General features: G+C 40.1%; 1 protein-coding gene across 11 annotated transcripts in view; it reads right to left on the bottom strand.

Annotated features, from left to right (window-relative positions):
- ctnnd2b (catenin (cadherin-associated protein), delta 2b) overlaps positions 1-24,583 on the bottom strand; it is a 190,282-nt gene continuing 165,699 nt past the window's right edge. For 7 of the 11 annotated variants that reach the window (XM_037084521.1, XM_037084519.1, XM_037084527.1 and 4 more), the window contains 10 exons: positions 22,860-22,977; positions 21,158-21,340; positions 15,808-15,981; positions 14,663-14,813; positions 12,038-12,284; positions 10,234-10,327; positions 9,927-10,053; positions 6,373-6,501; positions 5,126-5,202; positions 1-2,898 (listed from right to left, as the gene is read on the bottom strand). In XM_037084521.1, the coding sequence (XP_036940416.1) occupies positions 2,635-2,898; positions 5,126-5,202; positions 6,373-6,501; positions 9,927-10,053; positions 10,234-10,327; positions 12,038-12,284; positions 14,663-14,813; positions 15,808-15,981; positions 21,158-21,340; positions 22,860-22,977 (1,564 nt within the window). In that variant the 3' untranslated portion in view covers positions 1-2,634. The remainder of the gene's footprint in view (positions 2,899-5,125; positions 5,203-6,372; positions 6,502-9,926; positions 10,054-10,233; positions 10,328-12,037; positions 12,285-14,662; positions 14,814-15,807; positions 15,982-21,157; positions 21,341-22,859; positions 22,978-24,583) is intronic. The other 4 variants (XM_037084529.1, XM_037084530.1, XM_037084522.1 and 1 more) reach the window with 1 other exon arrangement.

A 24,583-nucleotide genomic window follows, 5' to 3' on the forward strand; every position in this document is an offset into this window, starting at 1 on the left:
TGAGGTTCTTCGATGGTCCGTTTATATTTTTTGGAGCAGTTGCAATCTGTTTGAGGCAATAGAAAGATTCACAATTCTCTTTTTAAAACACGTTTGGTCTAGCAACAAAAAGGTTACCGACATTATATCTCCATACAGGTCTTATAGTCAGGTTTTTTTCTGCCTAAGGTTCACAAAGACATACATAATGTTGTCAGTTTCCAGATGCTCACTAACAAATAAAGTACGTCTGTTTCTTGTCCAGTGTTTTCGTGGGGACTGTTGCATTATGAGTCATTTTTCAAGCATAGGAAGATGACCTCTAGGACTTCTAAACAGCAGTGGGTAGGGAGAACCAGGGTCTGTTGTCATGTTTTTGCAATTTAGCCTTTTTCAAATCACAAGTAAATGAAAACAAATCATAAATCACTATTTAGTTTCTGATTAATGACAACAAATACTCATGCATTCATGGGTTCAATTTTGGCTATTGGGCATCAGAGTTTTTCATGCACGGGTGGTTGTTCTTTGTTATGTGGCTTAAAACGGTCACCTGTGACATGATTAGAACTCATGGCTGATAATCAGTAGTTTGTTATCAATGCAGAGTGGAACAAACATTTTGTGCACAGTTATAATACAGGCATGTTTGGAATACTTGTCACGGATGTAGCACCTTTTTAGACTGCTTTAGTGACAACGTGGATCCCTGGGCCCTGGTCTATCTACTCCACATAGCAACAACATTACTACACAAAGTTGACAATTTAGTGTGTTGACCAGAAAATAAAATGTGAACAAAATTCCTACATGTAGCTGTTTTTTTTTTCTTTTTTTAACAAGTCTTTTTCCATAATGTTGCTGCTATAAGTGACATCCACATCTGCACATAAAAAGTATATATTTATATTTATATAATATATATCCGTACTCTATTAACAGTTTTGTCTACCATGAAGTTAGAATTGCCACCCATCTCTCAGAAAAAAAGTTTTTTTTTTTTTTTTTTTGGAACTTCAAACATTGATTATTTTACAACACAGAAATCAACTAAATTTGTACAACTTTGGAGGAAGTGATGCTCTGCCTGGTCACAGTCCCCTCCATGGTTTTCTTCTTTTTTTTTGTTGTTGTTGTTTTCTTGTATGTTTTTCTCCCCGGTCCCGGTGCAGTTAGACAGTTTTCATCCCAGTAAAACACAGTTTAGAAAAACCAAAGCATTTACAAACTGGCATCGTTAGAGCCGCAAGGATGTTCGGCTGAACTTGGACCCTTTAACACGCCCTCAACTTACCCCCCTGCCTTTTTCAGCTGAGGGGATGTAACCCTTGTTTGGCACGGTTATATACAAAATGAGCACAGTTCACTCAAAGGAGGGGCTCATGGGAACCAAAGTGGATTAATGTGGAAAGATATCTACCAAGAAACAAAAACCAATTTAGCCTTGAAAAGATGAGTTATGTGGTGGAAAAACTGTTTGAGCTACTCTTCAGCTATTTTGGCAGCTGTACTGTTGGCTATCCTGTGAAAACTATCTGTAGGGCAGTAAAGGGAGCACCGTGACCTACCAGAACCGATGCTTCAATACCCAATTCATATCCAGTATTGCACATTAGCAACGTGTTGACATCCGTCTGGAGCTGTGATATGATTTTTGAAAGTCTGAGTGCAGATACTGTGAGTATTTGTGTGTGTTTTGCGGGAAAGAGGGGGAAGTCAGCGGAGTGGTGAAGTTGACCCAACGGCGAAAGGCCTGACATGACAGAAAATAGTGCAATGCACAGTACACAATGCATCTTGGTAAATGTACAGTGTACATCAAATACTATACAACCAGAATCAAGAATTAAAAAAGTAGAAACACAACGAAAGAAAAAGAAAGAAAAAACTGTTACAAATGACAAAGTCCAGAAGCGCTCTTCGCCCGGAGGAGGAAACATCACGCTGAAGCCATAGAGAGAAACAAAAGTTTGTGTGACAGACGTCCTACATGTCCTACAGCTCTGCCTCTTGTGCTTTACATTACTAAAAGCCATGTTGCTATAACCACATATTTACATGTTTCTCCTGGGTATCTTTCACACATTCCGTTTTGCAGTTCGAAACCTTCCATCCTCCCATCCACTGAGCCACTTATCTCTTTCACTGTCCTCCATATATTTCCTGCTTTTTCCATCTTTCGCTTCATGTTCCTTCATCATGTCTGTCTCTCCCACGTTCTGCATCCAGAGGCATTCAGGTGCAGGAGGTCTTTCTGTCTGCTGGACCTTCTAGCAGTGGTTGATCACAAACTAAACACAGAAAGAAAATGTGTCTGTCGGTTTTGTTGGTGGTGTGCATGCACATGCATGGCCGCTCCTTCGTTCTCTTCTGCTCCACCTCTGTCCCCTCTCCCTCCTCCTTCAGGTGTATCTGAGAGGAGAGTAATGTCTTCGATTTTCTCCCCATGTCTCTTTTCTTGCACTCCATCCTCCCCCTCTGTTGTCCTGCTACCTATGATGCTACTCAGGAACTACAGGGGAGGATGGGGAGGGAGGGAGGGAGACTGTCCTCAACTTCTCTCCTCCACTTTTTAAAACTAACTACTGTCCTGTTTTGCTTATATCCATCCTCTCCCTCCTCCTCCTCCCTCAAGTCTTCTATCCTCATCTCCCCTCAGACCCAGGAGTCTGGTGAGGCTGGATAGTGGCTGGTCTCATAGTTGAGCTCGCTGTAGGGCCGCGAGGCTGAGTAGAAGTCTACATAGTTGCCGGTGGACTTGAGACCCGTCAAGTGCATGTTAAGATCACCCTGTGGGGGGCGCCCTCCGGCATGAACCTGGTTCTCATAGAAGGCCTGGTCCTCATAGTTGACGCTGTCGGGTGGAGGAGGGTTTTGGAAAGGAGGGTAGGGTTCTGAAGGCAAGCCTTGAGACGACACCTGTGAGAAAAACAAAAATGATCACTAAGATGACAGTAAGCTTGTGATGACTACTTTCAAAACAGCATGGGTCAGTAAGCACTCAGCCACAAAGCACTGAGAGCTCTGAAAATCTGAACATTTAGAATAATATTCATAAACTTAAAACTGGTCTTTTTATAGGGGTCAGTTTGACTGGGACTCCTCATTTTTCCATATTTCCTTATATTCATATCTTTTTATTTTGAAAGGCCAAATTTTAAATGACACATGAAATTCCATTGACTGATGGCAGCTAGAGGCAGTAAAGATTCTAAAACAGACTATAAATCATGCAGTGCAGTGGCCAAAAAGAGAGAAAAAAAAACAGGAACTTTTGGACGTGACAGGACTGAACCAGAGTGGTTAAAACTGATCCCAACGCCATATTTCATCCAATCCGATGCTAGTTCATAATACTATTTAATGGGGTTGGCTGGCTACCCCTCCTGTTTTCCACGGCACATTTCATACCTACTTGGAACACATAACAGACATGGATGCAGATGATTGGCACATTCAGAGAAGGGAGACATTTCTTACTAAATTACATTTAAAAATAAGTAGATCCATATCCAGATCGAGTCTGAAGTTCTAGGCAACACAAAAGTTACTACAACTAGGTAGTGAGAAATGACTTGAGTGTGTCTGACACCATTAACAGGCAGGTTAGATCTGTATGTTAGTAATGCTAGCGCTGATGCTGTTGGCAGCAAAATACACCAGGTCAAGTGATCATAAGCTTGCTAATACATCTTGAATCCATTTTGAAGATGTTAAGCAAAGTTGCTGCTAGCACTCATTGTATCAAAACTTGGGAGATTATTTCATCGAAAGAAGAGCAAAGAAAGACACTGAAACGTTTCTCATGGGAAAAGATGTTTTCGCTCTTCTTCTGTTGATTGGATTGGTTGAAGTTAGCCCCTGACAGACAGATGGTCCGTCTGATCACCTGCCAAGTATTTTTTGAAAGTGCTTGCCCTTTTCTAAACAGTTTCCAGCATCTCCTTTCCAGAAGGTTTCATGAGGCAAAACATTTTGCAAAACAAACCATCTGCCATGAGATTACAGCCTTTTGTCTAATGTAAAATAAAAACACCTAAAATTACATATATACAAAAGCTCGTCTTAAACACTTCGTCACTAGAGGTGAAATAAAGGTTTCCTCTTGTAATATTAGCTTGTTTTTGCCTGTGAGATATAATTAAATACCTAGAGGATTTTGGACCAAAAAAAAAATTGAATACGTCAACTTGTCAATATGTCAAGAGACTATCTAATCAGTACTATTAAGCATTCACAGTGGCTCATGCAAATGGACTCTGCCACCTGTTGTTGAATTGTTGTTTCTTAGAATGTGATGCATTTCCCATCAGAAGACATCGGTCTTCCTCCTCCAGCAAGCATGAATTATTTCAGTGAGGGTAAGTTTGACTTTTATACAGTAAATACAGTACTGGCTATAATACAAATCTGTTTTTAGTGTCTTTAACTCATTGAGTTTTGGTTTACAACAATATAGCTGCCAAAGGGTAAGATGGGTAATATGATAGAGTTTTACTGGCAACAAGGCAGAAGGAATTGCCAGATTCACTATTCCCATAAAGCATAAATTAGACTCTGCAGTTTATAGTTTAAAGTTTATAGTGACCTTCTTGAACTTGGATTGTTGTATTATATCCCCTTTGGCGTCACTATCAAATTTGCATTTGATAAAGGCTCACATTTTTTCTCCATCCAGATCTTTATATAGAGCTGCTACAGAGCAGTTCCTTCTCTTTAAGGTAATATGAGTCATAAAGTGGTAAGAGGAGCTTGCACTGCAGAGTGGAACACACCAACATCAAGAGGGAGAGATGCAAAGAGGGCAAGGGACTGAATGAAAGCTCCTCCGGTCTATCAGCTGTTGGTTGTTGCAGATTGAAACCTAAACGTGCACATGTAATATTAAAAATGCTTTCTGTTTTCACTGTGTCCACTATGTTAACATCCCTCATGTTCCAAGTCAAATGAGTTCTTTTACCAAATGGTATCTTGCTGAGATGAAGCTTGTTGCAGGAATTCATTACATAAAGGAAGCAAATACTTTGGGATCAAAGCTCTGGTATTTATACTCGCAGTACTTTGTGATCACATTTTAGTAGTCACATACAGAATGCACATTTAATTGAATGATGAACATTTTTAACAGAAAAGGGAGTTGTTGTACCTGATTGTACTTCAGGTCATCAGTGGGTGACACGTATGCTCCTCTGTGTAGTGTGGAAGAGCCACCAGAGATCTGACCTGCAGAGACAGAATAGATTAGTGCTTCAGATGAATGCTTGCTCTCAACTATGCATTCAGATATTACTGTAAAGGTAGAGCAGTGTGGGTAGGCTGTCAAGTGTTACCAGGTGACACATTTTTCATTAAGCATGAGAATGATGAAGGACAGCTTGAAATTGCTGCCAGTGAGCAAAAATATCAGCAAACATAAACATTCTTAAAATAGAGCCATGAAAAAAACATCATTGTATTACTGTATTGTTAAGAATAGCACATAATAGTCTTTACTTTTATAAAAGTTTCATCATTTGCTTTCTTGCTGATGATTAGATGAAAAGACCATTCTCATGTCTGTATGATAAACGTGAAGCTAAATCTATCAGGTAGTTAGCTTAACTAAGCACAAAGGTTGGAAAAAAGCTAACAGCTAGCGTGGTTCTGTCCAAAGGCAACAAAAAGCGGCTTGTGAACCAGCAAAGTCAATTCACCTGCCAAGTAACAGAAAAAAGTCTCCGCTGAGAATCAGTTTGTTGACTTAACACTTTAATTTCATTAAGTATTAAACAAACAAGATATAAAAGGTGAAATTAGCTTGTTACCTTTGTACACAGCCAAGCTAGCTGTTTCCCCCTAATTATAGTCTTCGGGCTATGCTAAGCTAGGCTAACGATCTCCACTCTTTGGCTTCATATTTACTGTACAGTTTCTACATGAGAGTGGTATCAATGATCTCATCTAAGGCCTAGTTTACACATTGTTCTGTGTGCATTTATGTGGGTCAACGCAAAGTCCATTCAATTACTGAGGGACCCTCTGTGATCTCTGTGTTTGATAAACTCCCCATCCATCTTTTCTATTTTTTCAGCCCATAATATGCCTCCAGTATGTTAAAAAAATGATCACTCTCGGATAGTGTGCCATGGGAACTTAGCATAACTTGGTAGCATGCTAGCTGTGCATGCTTGACACTGATGGTTCATATGTTGTTTGGCTTCTTTCTCCTATTAATGGTGGCATTTCAATCCATATGTACAGAACTTTCCCAGTGTTGGGCTGTATATCCATAATTACGGGCAAAAAAAAAAAAACAAGGCATAAGACATTTACCCAAAAATTAAACTATTCCTTTGATATTTGAAAAGCCCACCTGGGTATTTTGAGTGCATGTGTGCAGAATGGACCCCCTACCTGTCATGGTGTCCTTCCGGGATTGGTGTTCACCCTTGCTGCCATGGTAACTGGCATTGCCAGTGGACTCGTAGTCTGCCTTCCTCTCCTTCAATGCCATCATCTCCCTGGGAGAAGCAGGGGCGCTCGCTACACACACACACACACACACACAAAAATGGGATATGTTTAATCCATAATTTATCATTGATACATTATCAAAACACTTTCATAAGGAGGAAACGACAACAGGAGTATTTAGGTTATTTTAAAATCATCCCATAGAACTAAGGCTGGAGTGATTTTGAAATGGGTACTTTCCTGAGCGTCTGAGGTTCTGTATTTACCTGTCTAAACCAAGGCACAGACCTGAGGTGTGAGTATTTCTTCTGATCATCACCCTGAAAATGAGTGAAAAACGGGGGCTCTGGCTGCTGTTTGTTTTGTGACTCTGTGGGTATTGTGCAATTCTTAACAAATGTAGCTTTGTGACCGGGGTGTAATTTCAAAGAGGTAAACACTGAGTCATCCCTCCTCCCAGCGTCTGCTTGCCTCTGTCTTGTCTGGCTGCGGGCCTCTTTCACCTGATTTTACTACATCTATATATATATATATCTATATATATATTTACTGACTTAAATTCTCACTGGCCTATTAATCTCTGTCTGTCTTAGCACTGGTCATCCAACAACAAACTTGAACCAAAAAGGGTCAAATCATAAAAAAAGCATCATTGGGGCGCTGCTCAGCTCGGTTGGTAGTGCGCGCGACCCATGTGCCGAGGCTCTGCAGCGCCCCGGGTACGACTCCCGGCCCGGGTCCCTTTGCTGCGTGTCACTCCCCCTCTCTTACCCTGTTTCCTGTCACGCTCTTCAGCTATCCTGTCAATAAAGCCAGAAAAGGCCAAAAAATAAATAAATAAATAAATAAATAATGCATCATCGAAAATATGCACACCCACAGACAATAATAAATGCCAGACTCTGAGGTGGGATCAGTGGCAGAGATAATGAGTTAGGTCTGGTTAGCCGTGTTGGAGCAAACCTGGCTATTGACTCGGTGCCATATGGTTGTGTAGCATTCCCTCTAATATTCAAATTATCATCAGCTGTCTTTCACCTAAAAGCTGCTGGCTAGAGTTCTCAATGGGTCGGGCCGGCCCGACAAACTCGACTGGACCCACAGGTTCGGGCCGGGTTCAGGCCGCAAATGAGCTGGGTCAGGTCGGGCCTCGAGCTTCCATTTTTATAAATCATATTTCACAAAACACATTTCTTGCAGGTTGTAAATTATATATTGTTTGTTGTGAATCATCGCTGTTCACGTGTGGTGAAGAGTAAGTCTGGATGCCTGCTTCATGGGGGGCAGACGCAGACCTGACGCCGCTGCGTGACGTACTCGTGCCTATTGAAATTCCGTCTGTCTGATCATGATAATAAGTGCATGAGGAAGTAATGCAGACGTGTGGGGGGTCGGGTTCGGGCCAGGTTCAGTTAGACAATTCATGCTGGTGTGTCGGGCTGCATCGGGTTCGGGCTTAAAACTTGCAGGCTGGGTCGGGTCAGGTTGTAATTTTCAGGCCCGTTGAGAACTCTACTGCTGGCTGCATCTGCCTCTTTGTCTCTCTCTTGTGCATTACAACACAGTTAGCACTGATCAACATGCTCATTAATGCTCTGCTAATATCACCAGTCTAATGTATTTCCAGCCCCTACTTGGCCAATTGTTCCTTGCCTGCCACTGTAGGAAACAACTGTCTGAAAGATGTACATATTCCTTAGGCTTTAAATAAACAATGAGATGCTTTCTTTTGCAGGTGAAAAAAATTCCACATATTTGAATTGAAAAAATGTCTCGACGGACCATCTGCTGGCACGATTATAAACTGAGAAGCAGAATAATAAAAAACTGACGACCAACGTGTTTATCATTTTGCCACTGTCAGTTGACAGCTTCATAAATCCAGTTTGAGGTTTGTCTTCAAAGTGTCGCTGCTCCTGTGAAAACGTTTCTAACTTTCAAATTGGTTTAACGCTCCTTAAAGTCATTCAGAGATATGAGGAAACAATGCCAGTTGTCTGGTAATATATCTTACATTGCTTTCTTTTAATTGGTTTTCCATATCTGAGTTTGGTTCAACACCCTGTACATTGATTACAAGGGTAGAAACACTTCCTGTTGCATGTATTGCATTAAACCTTTATTGTTAAGCCTAAACATTAGTATCAGCTCATAGGATGGTAAAATACCCCCATTCTTAACATTCTAGGCCAAGTGAGTTATTGGTTGGAGCAGCAATTTTTCATTTAAAATGCTCTTTTCCCGAGTAGTCAGTGAAGGATGTTCCGGCGGTGGATGTGAGGGCAATCCAAATCCACTAATCGTGCATTTCTTGTGGACTGCCTTGGCAATGTCAAATGAAAAAGAAATAACGTGGGATGCAAGAAAAATAACAAGTACACATATCTGGCACCCTGAACACCCCTTTCTAGGGGTTTCTTCGATGAATTGTTGTAGAATATCAAAACTATAAAAAGTTACTGCCCCCATCAGCTGCTGTTCATTGGCTGGTCTTTCCTCACATCTGATCTTGGTTTTAAAGTAACATTTCTGTGAAACTTCCAACACAGTACAAGTCTGAACTGCATTAACACAAAACATGCCAGAGAGGTTAACTGCTTTCTGAAATTCAGTATAATAAAAAAGTTTCACTTCGTTGTCATCTGTCATTAGTGAGACACAGAAATTGGTCAGTTTCATAATTCATAATTCTCATAAATTTCAAATGCATTGAGATTTCTCTAATGTCTTTTACAGTAGTGGAAAGTAGGCTGCACCTCCAGCAACACAGATGCCATTGATTCAATGATGACATCATTGTTAATTCACCTTCTGTTGATAAATGTTAGTTCATTCTCTCTCTTCTCTCTCCACTGATGCAGCCTGCGAGAGCATGCAAAAGGGCCCTGCTTCCTTTATCATATCTCAACTCGTCGCTGTTCTCCAGCACCAACACCACCGCCTCTCGAACAACAGGAGCCAAATATTGCACAAGCATCATGGCTGTGTCATGTCTGTGAGTTCTAAGGAACAAGCCCTCCTAACAGGTGAAAAGGCAGTTTAGTGGGGTTTACTGAACCGTGAAACATTTTGATCCCACACCACAAATATAAGTCCATGTATGCATGAGAATATTCTATAATAGATAACAGTCTATTATGATTGATATCTCTGGCTCAACTGGACATTGGTATTGTTCCACATTCAGCTAAGAAATTAAGCTCATGGGGAACAACAGGGATAACATTTATTTTGGTAAATGATTGGTAAAATTCATAAAAAACCTAGAGACACAGAGTCCATAGGAAGCCCATGTTCATCCAAACCTAATTTTGACTGTGCAAGGGCAAGAACTTTCTTGGGTGTACAGCGCAATTATTGTACCTGTCAGCAGAATAATTTGTCGGTACTCAGTGTAGTATGAAGGTTAAGACAGACTTCAGCTGTATTGGACTTGTGTTTGTTTGACTGGACTGTACTGACAGCAGAATGATGGGGGGGGGTTATACACTCACCTGATCGATTGTTGGGTGAGGTTCGTACAGGAGAGATGGACGGAGTACGAGAGGAGGAATAAGGTCGCTGTCTGTCCCGCTCTATCGTGGAAGAAGAGCCGACAAAATGATACTGGGAATAGCCATCCTACAGAAGAGAAGAAGACAGGCAAACAGAATGGACACAAAAGAAGAAAACACAATGAAAAGATGAGAGGAGAAGACATGAGAGCATGTCAGAAACAAGTGAAACCTTCTTAAACTCCTACATTACTGACATTTTCCAGTGTGAATACAGCCAGAGCACACGCAGCCATGCAGGCTTTACCTTTTTGTAGAGGCTGCGGAGGTCTCTGTACTGCCACATACTGTTCAGGACTTGAGATGCGGCCTTTACCACTTTAGGACTATGTCTGGGAATTCAGCAGAGAGAAAAAACACATACAGTATAAAGCTTGATTGTTTTTGTTATGTGCTCTTGGGAACTATAAAATGATCTCAATGCAAAATAAGAAAGAAACAGACTGGTATGTAAAGCATCTCCTCACATCAGCCTCCCAAGAAGAAATGACCAAAGAGGCAGAATGAAAATGTCTTCATCTCCTCGAATATGGCACTTGAATAACCAGGTTGCATAATTGCTTGGGTGATTGATTGATTGGCCAATATTTCATTTTCGCTTCCTCTGGGGTTTGACTCAGTTGACTAATGGCTGTGGGTGTAATTGGCCCATATGGCCTTATCACTGTCTCGGAAATTAAACTTTATTTATTCAAGTCATTTGGGTAAATGTTATTGTTTTGGATTCTTGGATTGCATTTCACACACGCTGTCAGCGAGGCAAAGCAGGGTACTTGCAAGTAATGTGGTATGAGGTGACATTTTAAAAAGAAATGATGTGTTTATCTACTGATCAATGCCCTCAGGATATCTATAAATAATTATAATAGTTTATGCTTTGAATCCTAACAAAAATTGGCTGTAGTCCTTAATTATTCATAGAACAAAGATTAGAAGTAAAGTTAGAAGCAATTTTGTCAGTGCCTGTACTGCCTTATTGGGTCACGAGCAGTCAAAACTTGACTCTGACCATTTCACATCTGTTTTACATGTAGAAGATATCCCAGACAAATGTGTAATGTCCCTGAAAGCAGCTTTGCAAAAACTACAAAACAGCACCAACAGGCAGTTCAAAAGGTGAGATGAGGGCTAGGTCATGTGAACGCTAGCTAATGATGAAGCTAAGAATAGCCTTTGCCAAAGCTGAATTTAAATGTAGCCCACTGATTTTTTTTTTTTTTTTTTTTCCTGGCTGTTATTGTGTTAATGAAAATATCTTGGTGCACTTAGTTATTCCACATAATTAAGTGAAATAAATGCAATTGTGACAAAGCTGCTATCTCAGCATTTTGAGTCTGCTGGAATGAATTTGCTTAGCTTAACCTACTTAACATACTTAATTATATAAAAATCGAAATTAATGGATTATATTCCATTTCATTAAAAATAATAATGGCAGACAAGTCAGATGGTACTTATCTTCAGCAGGGATTGTAAATAATCAAAATAAAAATGATATTTACCATGACATGAATTGGTAATAATAAGCAGGCAGAGGAAATATCTTCCACATATAAATATAGATAGGTAAGGGACAACATTCAGGCATGGGCTTGGAAACATCCAATAATGGAAAATTCAAATTCTGGTGGTTGCAGTTTGAATAATTTACTAATTCACTTTCTGATTCTGGAAATGTTCAGAGGGAATTCAGCTGTGTTTCCATTGTAACTACAAGGCAGTGTCAAGATGCACCTGTGTTTCTTGTCTTCTCACAGATGCTGTCCTCTTCAGTTTTCCTTTAATGTAATGATTGTTGGAAACAAATCCTTCTGTGTTCTTCCTTATATCAGCTTAAACTCTTGGATGGGAGGTGAAACGTTTTCAAGAAACTGAAACATGTCTGGTTGCCTACGATGCAGCACTTCAATCCACTTAAACAATTTATTATGTGTCTATCAAACTATGAAAGCTGTTAATGCATGCTGAAGACACTGCTCTGTGACAACCTCATCATCTCACACTTGTTTCTTTACACCCTCTTCTTCTTGACGTCTTCCCATTCGGCTTACTTGTCTCCTTTGCTGCGAGCGATGCCGATGAGCTTCTCTATGCCGCCGGCGTCCCTCAGGGCCTTGGTGTTCTCCATGTTCTTAGTGATGACCTCATGCAGCGCGCAACAGATAGCTGTGATAGTGTCGTCCGACATGGTCTTCCCCACCAAGCTGCTGGTATTGCCGCCCCCCCCACCGCCAGTGCTGTTGTTGTTGTTGCTGCCGCCGGGCAAACGGTGCACCAGGTCCCTCATGGCGTATTTACCTGTGGGTAAGAGTGACAGGGGTGGTGTTAGTGAGGTGGAATGATGTAGGTTGAAGGTGGAGAGGAGGACACAAGGAGGAAATAGGGATGAAAGAAAGAAAATTGAGCTTTTGTACTGGTGTGTTTTAAGCTTTTATCATAGACACAGCATATTTTTTTCCTTTTTTCTTGTGACTTTACCCATAAGGAGAAGAAATTGTCAGTGTGTGATATACTATTACATTACTGCTCCTTTAAGTATTATGTTTTCTGCTTTAATTCATCATTTTTGCGCATCTCTAAGTCAGTCTGCTCTTTTCCTTTTGTTACCTTATAAACCATATAAAAGCCAAAGAAATAAACCCAACGTTGCTACACCTGACAAACTACAGCCTGGATGGGTGGCTGTCAGACAATGATGCTGACTTGGCCACGTAATCTAACATCATCCGACTATATTTCCCATGACACCCCAGTGATGCTGTCAGGCAATCTTGTCCACTCTGCCCTCTGCTCTCATTCTGATTGGGTCATCACCCTGGGGTGGTGGGGGCATGTCATGACTCACCGACAGGTCGCTCATGTTTTCCTGCTTTCAAAATCCCACTGATGTATAAAGTATATATGCTCCGTATTCTTTTGAATAATATATAATCCAGGGCCTGACTATATTGGTTGCACGTGCGCCCAGAAATCTGTGCGACAAAATATTTCCATTGGTCGCACTAGTGTGCCTGAAGTTCATCCGCTTAAAACAATTGAGGTTAATGCAACTTATTGCTGTCACGTGAATTGAATGAAGAAAAGTATGTATTGCAACCATTCCTGTTAATAATCATTCACATAATATGATAATTTAGTAAATCAAAATGCACCTAAATTATCTGCTAGTGCATGAAAGTTTTAGGCGCACCAGTGTAGGCAATGTGAAAAGCTGGAGCCCTGAAATGTATACGTTAAAGATGATAATAATATCTATCATGTCAAAACACAACATGCTGTAGAACACAGAGTGAAGTCTCAGAAGAGGAAGCATACAGGACATCCTATTTTTATAAATACATACAGTAGTACACCTGGAAGTCAGAGTCAGAAAAAATGTCAACTTTAGATGCCAAGTACATATAAGCAGACAAGGACTTTACTTTTTTAGGCATTCTCAATGGACCTATAGACAGTGCAAATAACAAAATGCAGGGGAAGATCCATAGATGTACAACTGTGCTAAAACTATAGAATAATATAAAGAATTTAGCCATTATGTTTGTATGGATGGCCAAGACTGCCTGCTCGCTGAAAAACAATGTCACGCAACAAATCAAAGTAATTCACTAAGTTAAGTTAAGTTAAGTTAAGTTAAGTTAAGTTAAGTTAAGTTAAGTAACTTAATCAAAGTAATTCACTAACTTTCTTATGATTGAACCAACTTTCTTATGATTGAGTTATGAATGAACGTGTAAACAACTTTACTCTTGCCGTACATTTGCAGCATTGGCAGTCATGTCAGCACAAACAGACTGAAGCTCTCAGTAAAGTTTGTAACATTGCTGCAATAAAACAACATTTAACTCACAAAGCACCTGTCAGACAGCATCGATATATCTGAGGACCTGACAGCACAACATGTCACGTCTCTAAAGCAGTTTCATCATGTTAACACAGCACAAGTGAAGACAGGACAATGTGTCAGATCAGAATATACATGGATGCCTCTGATATGACAGCTGATATGACAACCAACACACACTGTACATGCCAATGGGTCATATGCGAAAGTTAGCACACACATACACAGACACAGCTTAGCTCAGAGACTCAAGTATCCAACAGAGTGAGTGGAAGGGGGCAATGAGGGTGTTACTATGGAGACCAGCAGAAAAGCAGAGTTTGTGACAGACACCAGTCTGTCTCTGAAGGAAAATCATGCATCAGACGATCTGTCACAGCGACACTACTATCTGCTTAAAGTAGGAAATCTGAATATTAACCGACAAACATCACAGAGACATGGATCTCTTTTTTTATTGGACCCATCCACAAACCCCCCTGCCAGTCAGTCGTCCCTGACAGCAACAACCTCCTACACAAATGGCATTTAAACAGCTCCTTTTTAAATAATTATTGCTTAAGAGCTCTACTTAAATAGGCACCATATTCATTATCAAAGCAAGTGACTAATTCTGTATGTGGGTCAATATAACTGCACTTGTTTTCAGCGCCATTATCTTCAATTAAGGCAGAATGAACCACATTACTCCACTAGTATAAAAGCAAACAACACTCGAATGAAACTCTTGATCAAAGGTAGCACCACAAACAATTTTTGAGACAATTTCTGTGTGTGTGTGTGTGTGGTCGTGTGTTGTATGTATCTTTGTTTGTTTCAATGAACAACTCACCAATGAGCTCCTTGTTCCTGATGTCCAGAGCCATGTTCCTCAGTGCCGTGGCCACAGCACAAACCACCCTGTCGTTGTCTATCCTCAGCAACTCCACGAGGATAGGGAGGCCCTTCTCCTTACGCACTGCAGCTCGGATATATACTGACCACTGGGTAGGAGAGAGGGTTAGAGGTGGACTGAGTACCATATTATTGATGAGTGTTTTTCAGTACAGGCTATGCGGGTGTTGTGCGATTGTGTTATTTGGAAAATTTTAGTTATGACCCTATGATTGCCCTAGAAGAATCGAGTTGATGTTTCACAGTGAGAAAGCAGACTTGCTGGTGGAGCTTGAGAAACTGTTTTAGGATCATCTAATCATTGCGATACATCCTCTGGGGAACATGAAACCACAACATTTCATGGTGATGCATCCAATATTGAGTTATCTCAGCTAAGACCAAGGTGTTGGACTGATTGCTTGACAGCTATCTCCATTTAGAGGCATGATGCTCAATGGCTAAAAAATACATTTAAAACATTTTTGGATACTTGAATTTCACAACATGAGGTCCGACGGTTTGGTGTTTTTGGACCAATTTTGTCGCCCTCCCAAGCAAATGGCATAAATATATGTTTTTGTCATATTGAAGATTGTCTATTCACTGTAGTATTTTCAATGTCATTATGTCAAATGCAGGATTATTGTTTGCATTTGCCCAAATGTGCTGCCTGTCTAAACCAGAGCGCCGTCTATCAAGTTAACGACTGACAATTAGAAAAAAAATAACAAGGCTGGAAAACAACAAAGAAATATCTCAAATATGAAGCAGTCATCTGATGGTATGGTTCACCATTATGTCACCTAAAAGATATTTATTATCTTTGATTACCTTTATGATCTTTAAGATGCTATAACATAAAGTGTTAATTTCAGCGAAATTATTACCAATTGGTCGAGTCATGCATGAGGACATTTTAAAGGTAATTTACTGTCCCGCAGCACAATAAAAACCCCTAACAGAATACTGGGGGTTGTGAGGGCTGTTATTTTGCCATGTGCTAAAATCTCTCCCTTCAGAACACTTATTGACACCCACTGGAATTTCAATACACTTGTGCCAATGCCCTTTAGTATCACAGGCACAGCTCTGGGTCCTTACCTTCCAGCTGCCAGCAGCTAGGTTCTGCAGAGCCCCAGCTGCTCCCTCCAGGGTGTCTGGATTGGAGCACTCAGACAGCAGTGTGAGGTAGGGCTTGACGATAGTAGGGTGCCATAACATCTGGATGCCTTTTGGGGGCTCCGCCATGTCTGGAAACGGGCCGACGCCATCCCACTGCAGAGGATGAGACATAATTCAGAATAGAAAAGCATTTTGGATTCTGTGTGAGGCGAGGTTTGACAGTGTTAGGGTGCCAGCGTGGTCCCCTCAGGCGAGAACAGGGAAAAGAGGGAGAGAGATTCACTATTCATAAACAGTGTATAAATAAGTTGGCATTCATTTATTTGTGCATTCTCGTTTTCTATGTCGCCTGTAATTGAAATTGACATTTCCCCCTGCATTGATGATGCATTTAGAAAAATACACATACAAACGTGCATCAATAATGACTGTGAAAACACTGGGTTGTGAATGCAGAAGAATTGTCAGTGACATGGCAATATCATTTGAAAAGATTATGAGTAGTGACATTTGACTAACATGTGTTGATGAGTGGGTGCATTATGAAGTTCTTTTTTTATTTGCACCAAAAATGAATCATGAGCTGTGGCCAAGGACTGGATATTGGACTTGTTGTCATATGCACACAGGTGGTACCTGCTGCTCATCCAGGACAGCAGACTAGGGCTGGTCAATAACAAAAAACAATATGATATTGTCTATCATTCTCATATCAGTGTTATATAACCATGAAATGTTATTATTTTCAAAATACCTTTTTCCCAAAGAAATTATTCTGATAAAATTGTGGAATTTGATTATTGAGGTTTTTGTTTTACACAGAAGGGTCTCATTGAAAACATAATGATAACTGCATATAACATCTTTTACACATGATTGGGCATATGTTTGCTATATTATGTTATCATACTTTATTGGCTACATATTGATACAAGTCGGCTCGTCATAAAAGCTTCTTCCTGTAATGATAAAAGAAGCTAAACAGTCTGTTTGCAAATACAAATAACCCTTTAATCTAATGTTCCCTGTTCAGGTACACAGGCTAAGCAGCTTAAGAGGGTGATGTTCAATGAAATAAGTCTGACTGACATTCTGGTTTTTATTCCTCTTTACATTACTAGGACTGACACCACACTCCAATACAACAATAATGCTGTTTCTTTTTTTCAACATCTCCTGACCTTTCTGCATTAGTTTTTGTGTCAGTCTTTGAGCATGATTTCGTGTATGCAGCCATTACATGCATACTCAGTGAAACATCAGAAGTTAGGCAGAGGCTGCATTATTAATCAACTCATGGCGGTAACATTAGCTTAATTAGCTAACTAGCTAGAACTGTTCAAACCTGCCAGCAGCAACTGTCATTTCAGCTGGAAAAAATTACGCTGCTTAGTAATAAGAAACCTGCTTTCATTTACTGCTCAATGAAATCCATGACCCAAAAATCACTAAGAATTATGAGCGGATAATATGCCACTGTAAGCTGCATATTAATCACTAGGCACGTGTGCAGTGTGTGATCACAGCAACATGTGTGGCAGACCAACGTGTCTACCATGTCACTCTCGCATCTGGCCTTGCCTACCTGTGAAAGCGACACATTGTTGTCCCAAGTTCAAGTTGGCTATAATGTGATAAATATGCAAGAACTGGTCACATCTTCATTAAAAAAAAAGCCATCAGACCACTTGGTTAGGTTTAGGAAAAGATGATGGCTTGGCTCAATATACCTACTTCCTGACCACAATCACCTTGGCTTTACACAGGATTCAAATCCAGGTCCAGTACTTGTGTTGCAACAGTAACTAAGGAGTGATGTGTTTGCATGTCTGCTTGCATCTACAGTTGACTCTATATCTGATTCTGACTTCTAGGTGTACGTATTTGTAAGATGGAATGTCCCGTATGCTTCCTGCTTCCATCTACAATGATGTAATCTCACATGACATCTGTAAAGGCTCTGTAATATTACCAACACATTGCATTAAAAAATATTGTTTTCTCCCTTCCCTGTTTGTCTTTGACCTTGATTTTTTGACTTCCTCTTTGCCTCTATCCTCCCTCATCCTTTTGTCTTTTCCAGCCTCCTCCCTTTGCCCCAGCATCACTGACTCTCCCTTCATATCTCCTCTCCACTGATATATCCTTTCCTCCTCTCTTCCCCTCATTCTGTCTTCTAATTACCCCACAGTTGATAGAGTTGTGCCTTCTTCAACAAGCTCCCCAATCGCTACTTCAGGGTAATCACCGACAGCTGCAGTGGAGTGGAGACAGACAGATAGACGAGAGAGGGGGAGGGTTACACATTATCATTATGGAGAGGTTATGATTTTTCCCTTCACAATCTGATCCCAGAGTTAGTTTTGAGATCCCTCATCTCCCTGGTTCTGCTTGGATACAGAAAAAGTTTGTCGAGGGTTTGCTTGAAAAAATGGAAGTTAAAGCCCTGGATCATCACTACCATTTTTAAATACAAAAAAAAAAAAAAAAATCATTTTCAGTCTTTTCTAGAGATGAATGGGGAAAAAAGCATGCTGGGCTAATGAGCAATTCACCCACTCTGATCCACCGGAAGTGTTGGGTTTTCAATCCCCACAGTCTTCACTAGAAGTTGTAAGAGACGTCTTCCACTCCACCAGAATGTGAAGCTGATTGCTTATTAGCATGACAAGAGGCTGAGGCCTATTCCAAGGCAGCCGTTTGGTTTCTGCCAATTCTACAACCACAAGAGCGCTAATTTTTTAACTAAATGGAGGATGAAACTCTGCCTGTTGGCAGCAACAGATGGACAGACCCTGGAAATCCAGAGAGAAATACTAAATCTGCTTGGTATTTTTGATCCTGAGCAGAGGTAGTCAGTGTACAGGAAGTCAAACACGGCTTAATCTGTAGGTACAGCTATAATCTCCTGATCCTGTTGTGTGAAAACCTCGGCGCATGTGTTGATGATACAGCGTAGAGCAATACAAATAATAACATTTGTATCACATGATCACACTCTTCTGATACATGTACCTTATTCTGAATAACGTGACCCTAATAATCCAGGTGGGAGGTAACTATCAGTAGTTGGCTTGAAAAACAACTCTGGCTCAAACATCATGAATATCAAAGAAAGCTGCAGTGCATTCATAAATATTCATTCGAGACTAGAGATAGCGTGAACTATGGATGAACTGAGCCAATGTTCCTGAACTAGAAACAGAGAGCTGCATTACAAAATGAAACACAGAACCCTCCATTTGGAGACAAAACAACAGTGACACCTGCTCTGACACAAGACGGATAACAAAACGATACAAATGAACACATTTAATCGCAGGGAGAATGTGTTATGCCCAGGCTCTCTGTACTACTCTTATTATGCCTTAATGTTTAATTTCATCAACCTGGTGGGGACATCTCACACGGAATACCGACCAATAAAATCACAGCAATAAACAACCAATGGCAAAGTCCTCATGCATTATGTATTCAGTGTGTAAAGTGTAGATTTTTATGTGGCTATGAAAACTCTACAAGACTCAACTTTATATCATTGTGAAATAAGAGGAACAGTAAAAGAGGGAGAAACACAGGAGAACGGAGGGACAATGACTATAAGATAAGTCAACAATCAGAGCAGAAATTAAAAACGTCCCCTTGAGTAAATTGCTCATCATATTTGCTGCAGTAACTGATTACCACATTACGTTAGCTACAGCAGCATAATGAATGTAAACAAACTCAAAATCAATCAAACCCCTGACACGGAAAGCACAGGACTCAACCACCCGTGTAACTGGTTAGTGCAACATCAGTGGCAGCTGCAGAATTTTTGTTCACACTTGTGTAGATTGAATATTTGAAGAGGACTGAAAACAGCCTCAGGCCGTGGTGGTACACGGGTGAATGCAGGCGAACATGGATATTTCCTGCCTGGGCCGAATGTAGGGAGTGCAGGATGTGGGACATACGGATCTCAGTTTGCTGGTTTGTAGTCCATTTGTGTGGTTAAGCACACACACATCTTTCCTATCGATTGCGGCCGCCACTTCGCCGGTTGAAATTGACTAAAGGTTAACTCAAGATGCCAGTTTACTTCACTACAGATGCAATTTCTTGTCTATGCATGCATATAATGGAAGCGAACAGGAGGTGAATGTAGATTTTTTTTGAATGCGTGACTGCAGCCAACGACCAAGGCTTCCTCTGTCATGATACCCAGCTTATACAAGATACAGGGTCATTTTTTCATAACGATGAAGTGGAGGATTTCCTGAGAGATCTGTTCACGTGCAACCATTTTCTTATCCAGGTTGGGTGATAAAATCATATCATGAGATCTTGAGAGTCTGATTTGATGTGAACTAAACAGATGTTTACTCATATCCTTCTTCAAAAGTGAAAAGGGTTTTAAAGTGCATTCAGACTGGACAAATAGCTTAGTTTTTGATACACGAGAATGGACCGCTGGAATGTTTTTTGCGGTCCAGTTTTTTCCACTAACAATATCGTACGAATTTCTGCCACTAGGGTTCTATCTATCAAAACAAAAGACTTAACTAGGTGTGGGATCATCAGCATTGTTGTCTTCATTGTCCAACATTGTTGCTAATGAAAGTAAACATGATGGAAATGTTCACTGATGAGGTCACTCTTTAAAGTTTTTATTCGTGTTACTTTTAGTCATGTTCACCTACTTCCTTACTCACCTATTTCCCATAACCATCTGTCCATTTATTCTGAGTAAAGCTATGGATTCCTCTGAGTGTAATAACATAAGTTCACAACTCAGCAAATGTATAAGAAAGGTCAAGTCATTGTTTTGACATTTCAATGCTGAAATGACACATATTGTATCTTTAACACAGAGATAGGATGCTGGGTGTAGCTAACAATGTAAGCTATCTCTGTGTGTCTTTGTGTTTGTATGTGTTCTACTTATAAGACTTGGGCCACTTTCAAAGTTAGCACTGCTTCCTTTGTATCTCTGAGAAGACAGGCCCTGAACCTCTTTTTGTATAAGCAAGAAGAGAGTAACAGCATTCAGCTGAGACCAAGCACAGTCCATTAGCTTGTCTGGATATTCATCAAAAGAATGCTTAGAGGCATTAACTGCATGGATGCTTTGTGAGCTCCCTGGCCAAACAAAAAACTTGCTGAACCTTCAGCTGAGGCTGCCAACCACTTTTTATCTCACATCAAGAACCAGCAACAAGTATGCAACTTAATCAAGAAGAAACATAAAAAAGAGACAACCAATAAAGAAAAAAGACAAAAAAAAGACAAAAAAACGAAATGAAGAAACATGAGAAGACTCCCTTCTTCCAACGTTCTGTTTTCCCACCTGGTCATGTCCCTTCTTTTTCTTCTTCTTCTTGCCCCAGCATCCAGAACTCTCTGCGTCCTTCCCACTGGTGTCACATAGCAGACCGTCCAGCTCCTCCGACCCCCCCTGCTGGCTGTGAGACGTCTCTGCAGCCAGACGGTACGACAGGTTCCTCAGGATGCACACACAGTTCTCTACGGTCTGATGGTGGATCAGGAAAAAACAGAAAGAAAGAACAGAACAAAGTCAGAGACGTGACAGAGGAGAGAGACAGACAGCAAGGAGGGACAGAGGGCAAGCGATCACAGACACACACACACACACACACACACACACACACACACACACACACACACACACACTCAAACACCTATCCATACAAGTAATGTGAAGTGCTGACTGTAGCTGTACAATATATAAACATGTATACACACATACTGTGTGCATAATGCAGACAGATACACACACCATGACACACACACACACACGCATTAATCCTATTGTTGCGAGTGGCTATGCAGTCAACAGTCTCAGGCTTTGATCTTGTGAAGGATTTCTAAGGATTAAAACCCTCACATCTCCTTTACACTACGCTACACACACACACACACACACACACACACACTAATGATTTTTCTATGTCACCATCCATCGGGTTGGGTCATACAAGATGCACTGTAAAAAATGAGACGTTTGGCTCATAAATATTCAGTTTGCATAATTGTTTAAATTTCAGATAATTTTTCCTACAGCTGCGTAATTTCATATGCCAACAGACATCAGCATATGTGAAACTGAACTTGGTTGTCTCCAGTTATTATTTAATAATTCGTGATACTGGCAACCCTTTATCACTGTTCACAAACATTGAGATGCTTTATAAAACATATATTAAGCAATTTATTTGCTTTAAATTCACTAATGTTTATCAAACTTTATAAATAGGTAAATAAATACTGTGAGGTTCATCTTTAAACTTTATAATGGTGTTTATAAACCTTTATGATTGCTTTATACATGGTTTAAGAGTGATTTTATTGTTTGTTAACAGTAGCAAAACATTTTTTTTTATTTTTTTATTAATCAACCATAAGTTGATGATGAATGTTCTCAGTCATCCAGGTCATAGTAATTCTAAGTGCTATATCATAGGCAACTGGACGTGTTTCAGTGACGTGTTAATGTGTTGGACATATTCAGTGATATGTTTCATGACGTGTAAATCAACTATTTATCAACGGTGGTCTTGCAGTGGTATTTTCTTGAAATTAGGCTTAATATGTTGTTGGGAGCTGATTCTGATCTGCCTTTGCAGGAAGAATATTTGACGCTCTAGGTCTAAAAACTTAGTGCAACTTACCAAGCCTTTTCATTTTTTACAGTTCGCAGTTTGAGGCCTGCAAGCCTTGGGTATTAACATACAAACCACAGGCAAACAACTCATACAAATTGATCTACATATGCAGTACATACATACAGTCTGCAGAGACACAGATAAAACACATTTGCATACACGGATGGTAATCCTCATGAAACAGGTTCACAAAGCAAAAGCATAATGACTTATTTTTGAGTATTTGGGCAGTGATATACACACGAACATGCATGCACACACACATTGTGTCTATGTTGATGCTTTTCTATTCAGGTGATTCTGTGTGTGTGTGCAACCTTGGGCGTTTGCGTGTATGGCAGTAGGTTGCATGTGTGTGAGAGTTACCTTGCTGTCAATCTCACTGCTCCCCAGAGCCGTCTGGATGACATAGAGCAAAGCATCTGTCAGGCCCTCACACTCCCTCATCCTCCTCCGGGCCTCCTCCCCTGCAGAACTCACATTCCTGTTACACACACACAAAGACACACACAAACTCATCAATGAACAGTCCACCTTAAAAACTGTGTGTCAGCACATGAGGGGTATTGATATGTGCCACTGCATGTGTGTTCATATCTGTGTGACAGAGACGAGAGAGAATCTGAGTGTAATGCCCTTTAAATGTCACACTACTAAAGATGGCTAGGAGATGCGTACGCCCTCAGTGTCAGTGAGAAATGGCGCCGAGCTGCCAAAGCTCCATTAGTCGCATTTGTTTTCCCGGATCCTTAATAACAGTCTTCACCATTCAAGAATCAGTGATCTGTGATTTAAAGGTACAGGGTGTGGTGTTATACAGCTGTGAAATGACACATCTACTCAAACAAGTAAACGACACAAAAACATGATTATCATAATTATATATGTACCTACGTGAGCTATGTTGATGCCTAAGCAGTCATTTGGCCTGAAATTGTCTTATTACTATTATTAGGACTGTAGAACACTAGTGATGCCAGTAAGCTTTGAGAAATTAAAGCACAGTGATGCTAAATACGTCACAGATATACTGTAGATGCTGTATCAGGTCAGACAGCTTGAGGCAACCTCGCACAGAGTGTAGGTCAGCTGTGATGGCAGCACTGTTGAGTCCAACATTTTATTGCTGTAGTTCCATGTGTCAAATGGAAGACACTGGACTTGAGACATAAAAATGGCTTGTGGAAGTGACATGTGGCTATGTAGATACAGAAATATGGATGTTCCTGTTCCATCAGACGGACGACTGAAAAACACAACTGTAATGCTTTCTGCATAGACATGACATTACACACTACATCTTAACAAATGTTCTTATTAGGGTGGACTGTGTGGTTCCAGTGCAGCTGCCCACAATTTGTTCAGCCATTTAAACGGTGCTCACTGTCTCTGATTGGACAAATAATGGAGCAGCTTTGTGGACAGGGTTTAACAACCCTCTTCCTAGCTAGCTAGCTGAAGTGAAAAATGGCCACAAGCACGGATGGGATTGACGCAGCTGTACAATAAGTTGTGACTCGACCTTTATAAAAAGTTATAAAATGGCTTATTTGTTCGTCTTGTAGACGTTACTAATAGCATCTTAAACACGCTTAAAATTAGACATTTATGAGCCTGTACAATAAACTTGTTGACAGTTTAAAGATAGCTGAAAAACGTTAATAAAAAGTAGTAGAGTATAACTTATAACTGTTAATAATAACAAAACAAACACACTTACTTTACACGCAGTCTTCTTAATCTTTTTCTGTAAATACTTTTGTCTTTGTCTGTTATTGATATCTATTTCTTGCTTATGATATATATATATATATCTATATATCTATATATATATATATATATATATATATATATATATATATATATATATATATATATATATATATATATATATATACACATATCTATTTTTCCTTTTTAAATTTAAGTCTGTTATTTTATTCTCTTTCTCAGTTTTATTTTCTTATTTAAATTCTATTTTCTGGTTGCACTATTTTTTTTTTGCACAGCCGGAGTGGTTGCAATTTAAATTCATTGCTGCTGTTCTTGTATAATTGCATGTTGCACTGCGTTGTGTTGTTTTTGTAAAA

The sequence above is a fragment of the Acanthopagrus latus genome, chromosome 21 (assembly GCF_904848185.1).
Source record: "Acanthopagrus latus isolate v.2019 chromosome 21, fAcaLat1.1, whole genome shotgun sequence".
Lineage (NCBI taxonomy): Eukaryota > Metazoa > Chordata > Actinopteri > Spariformes > Sparidae > Acanthopagrus > Acanthopagrus latus.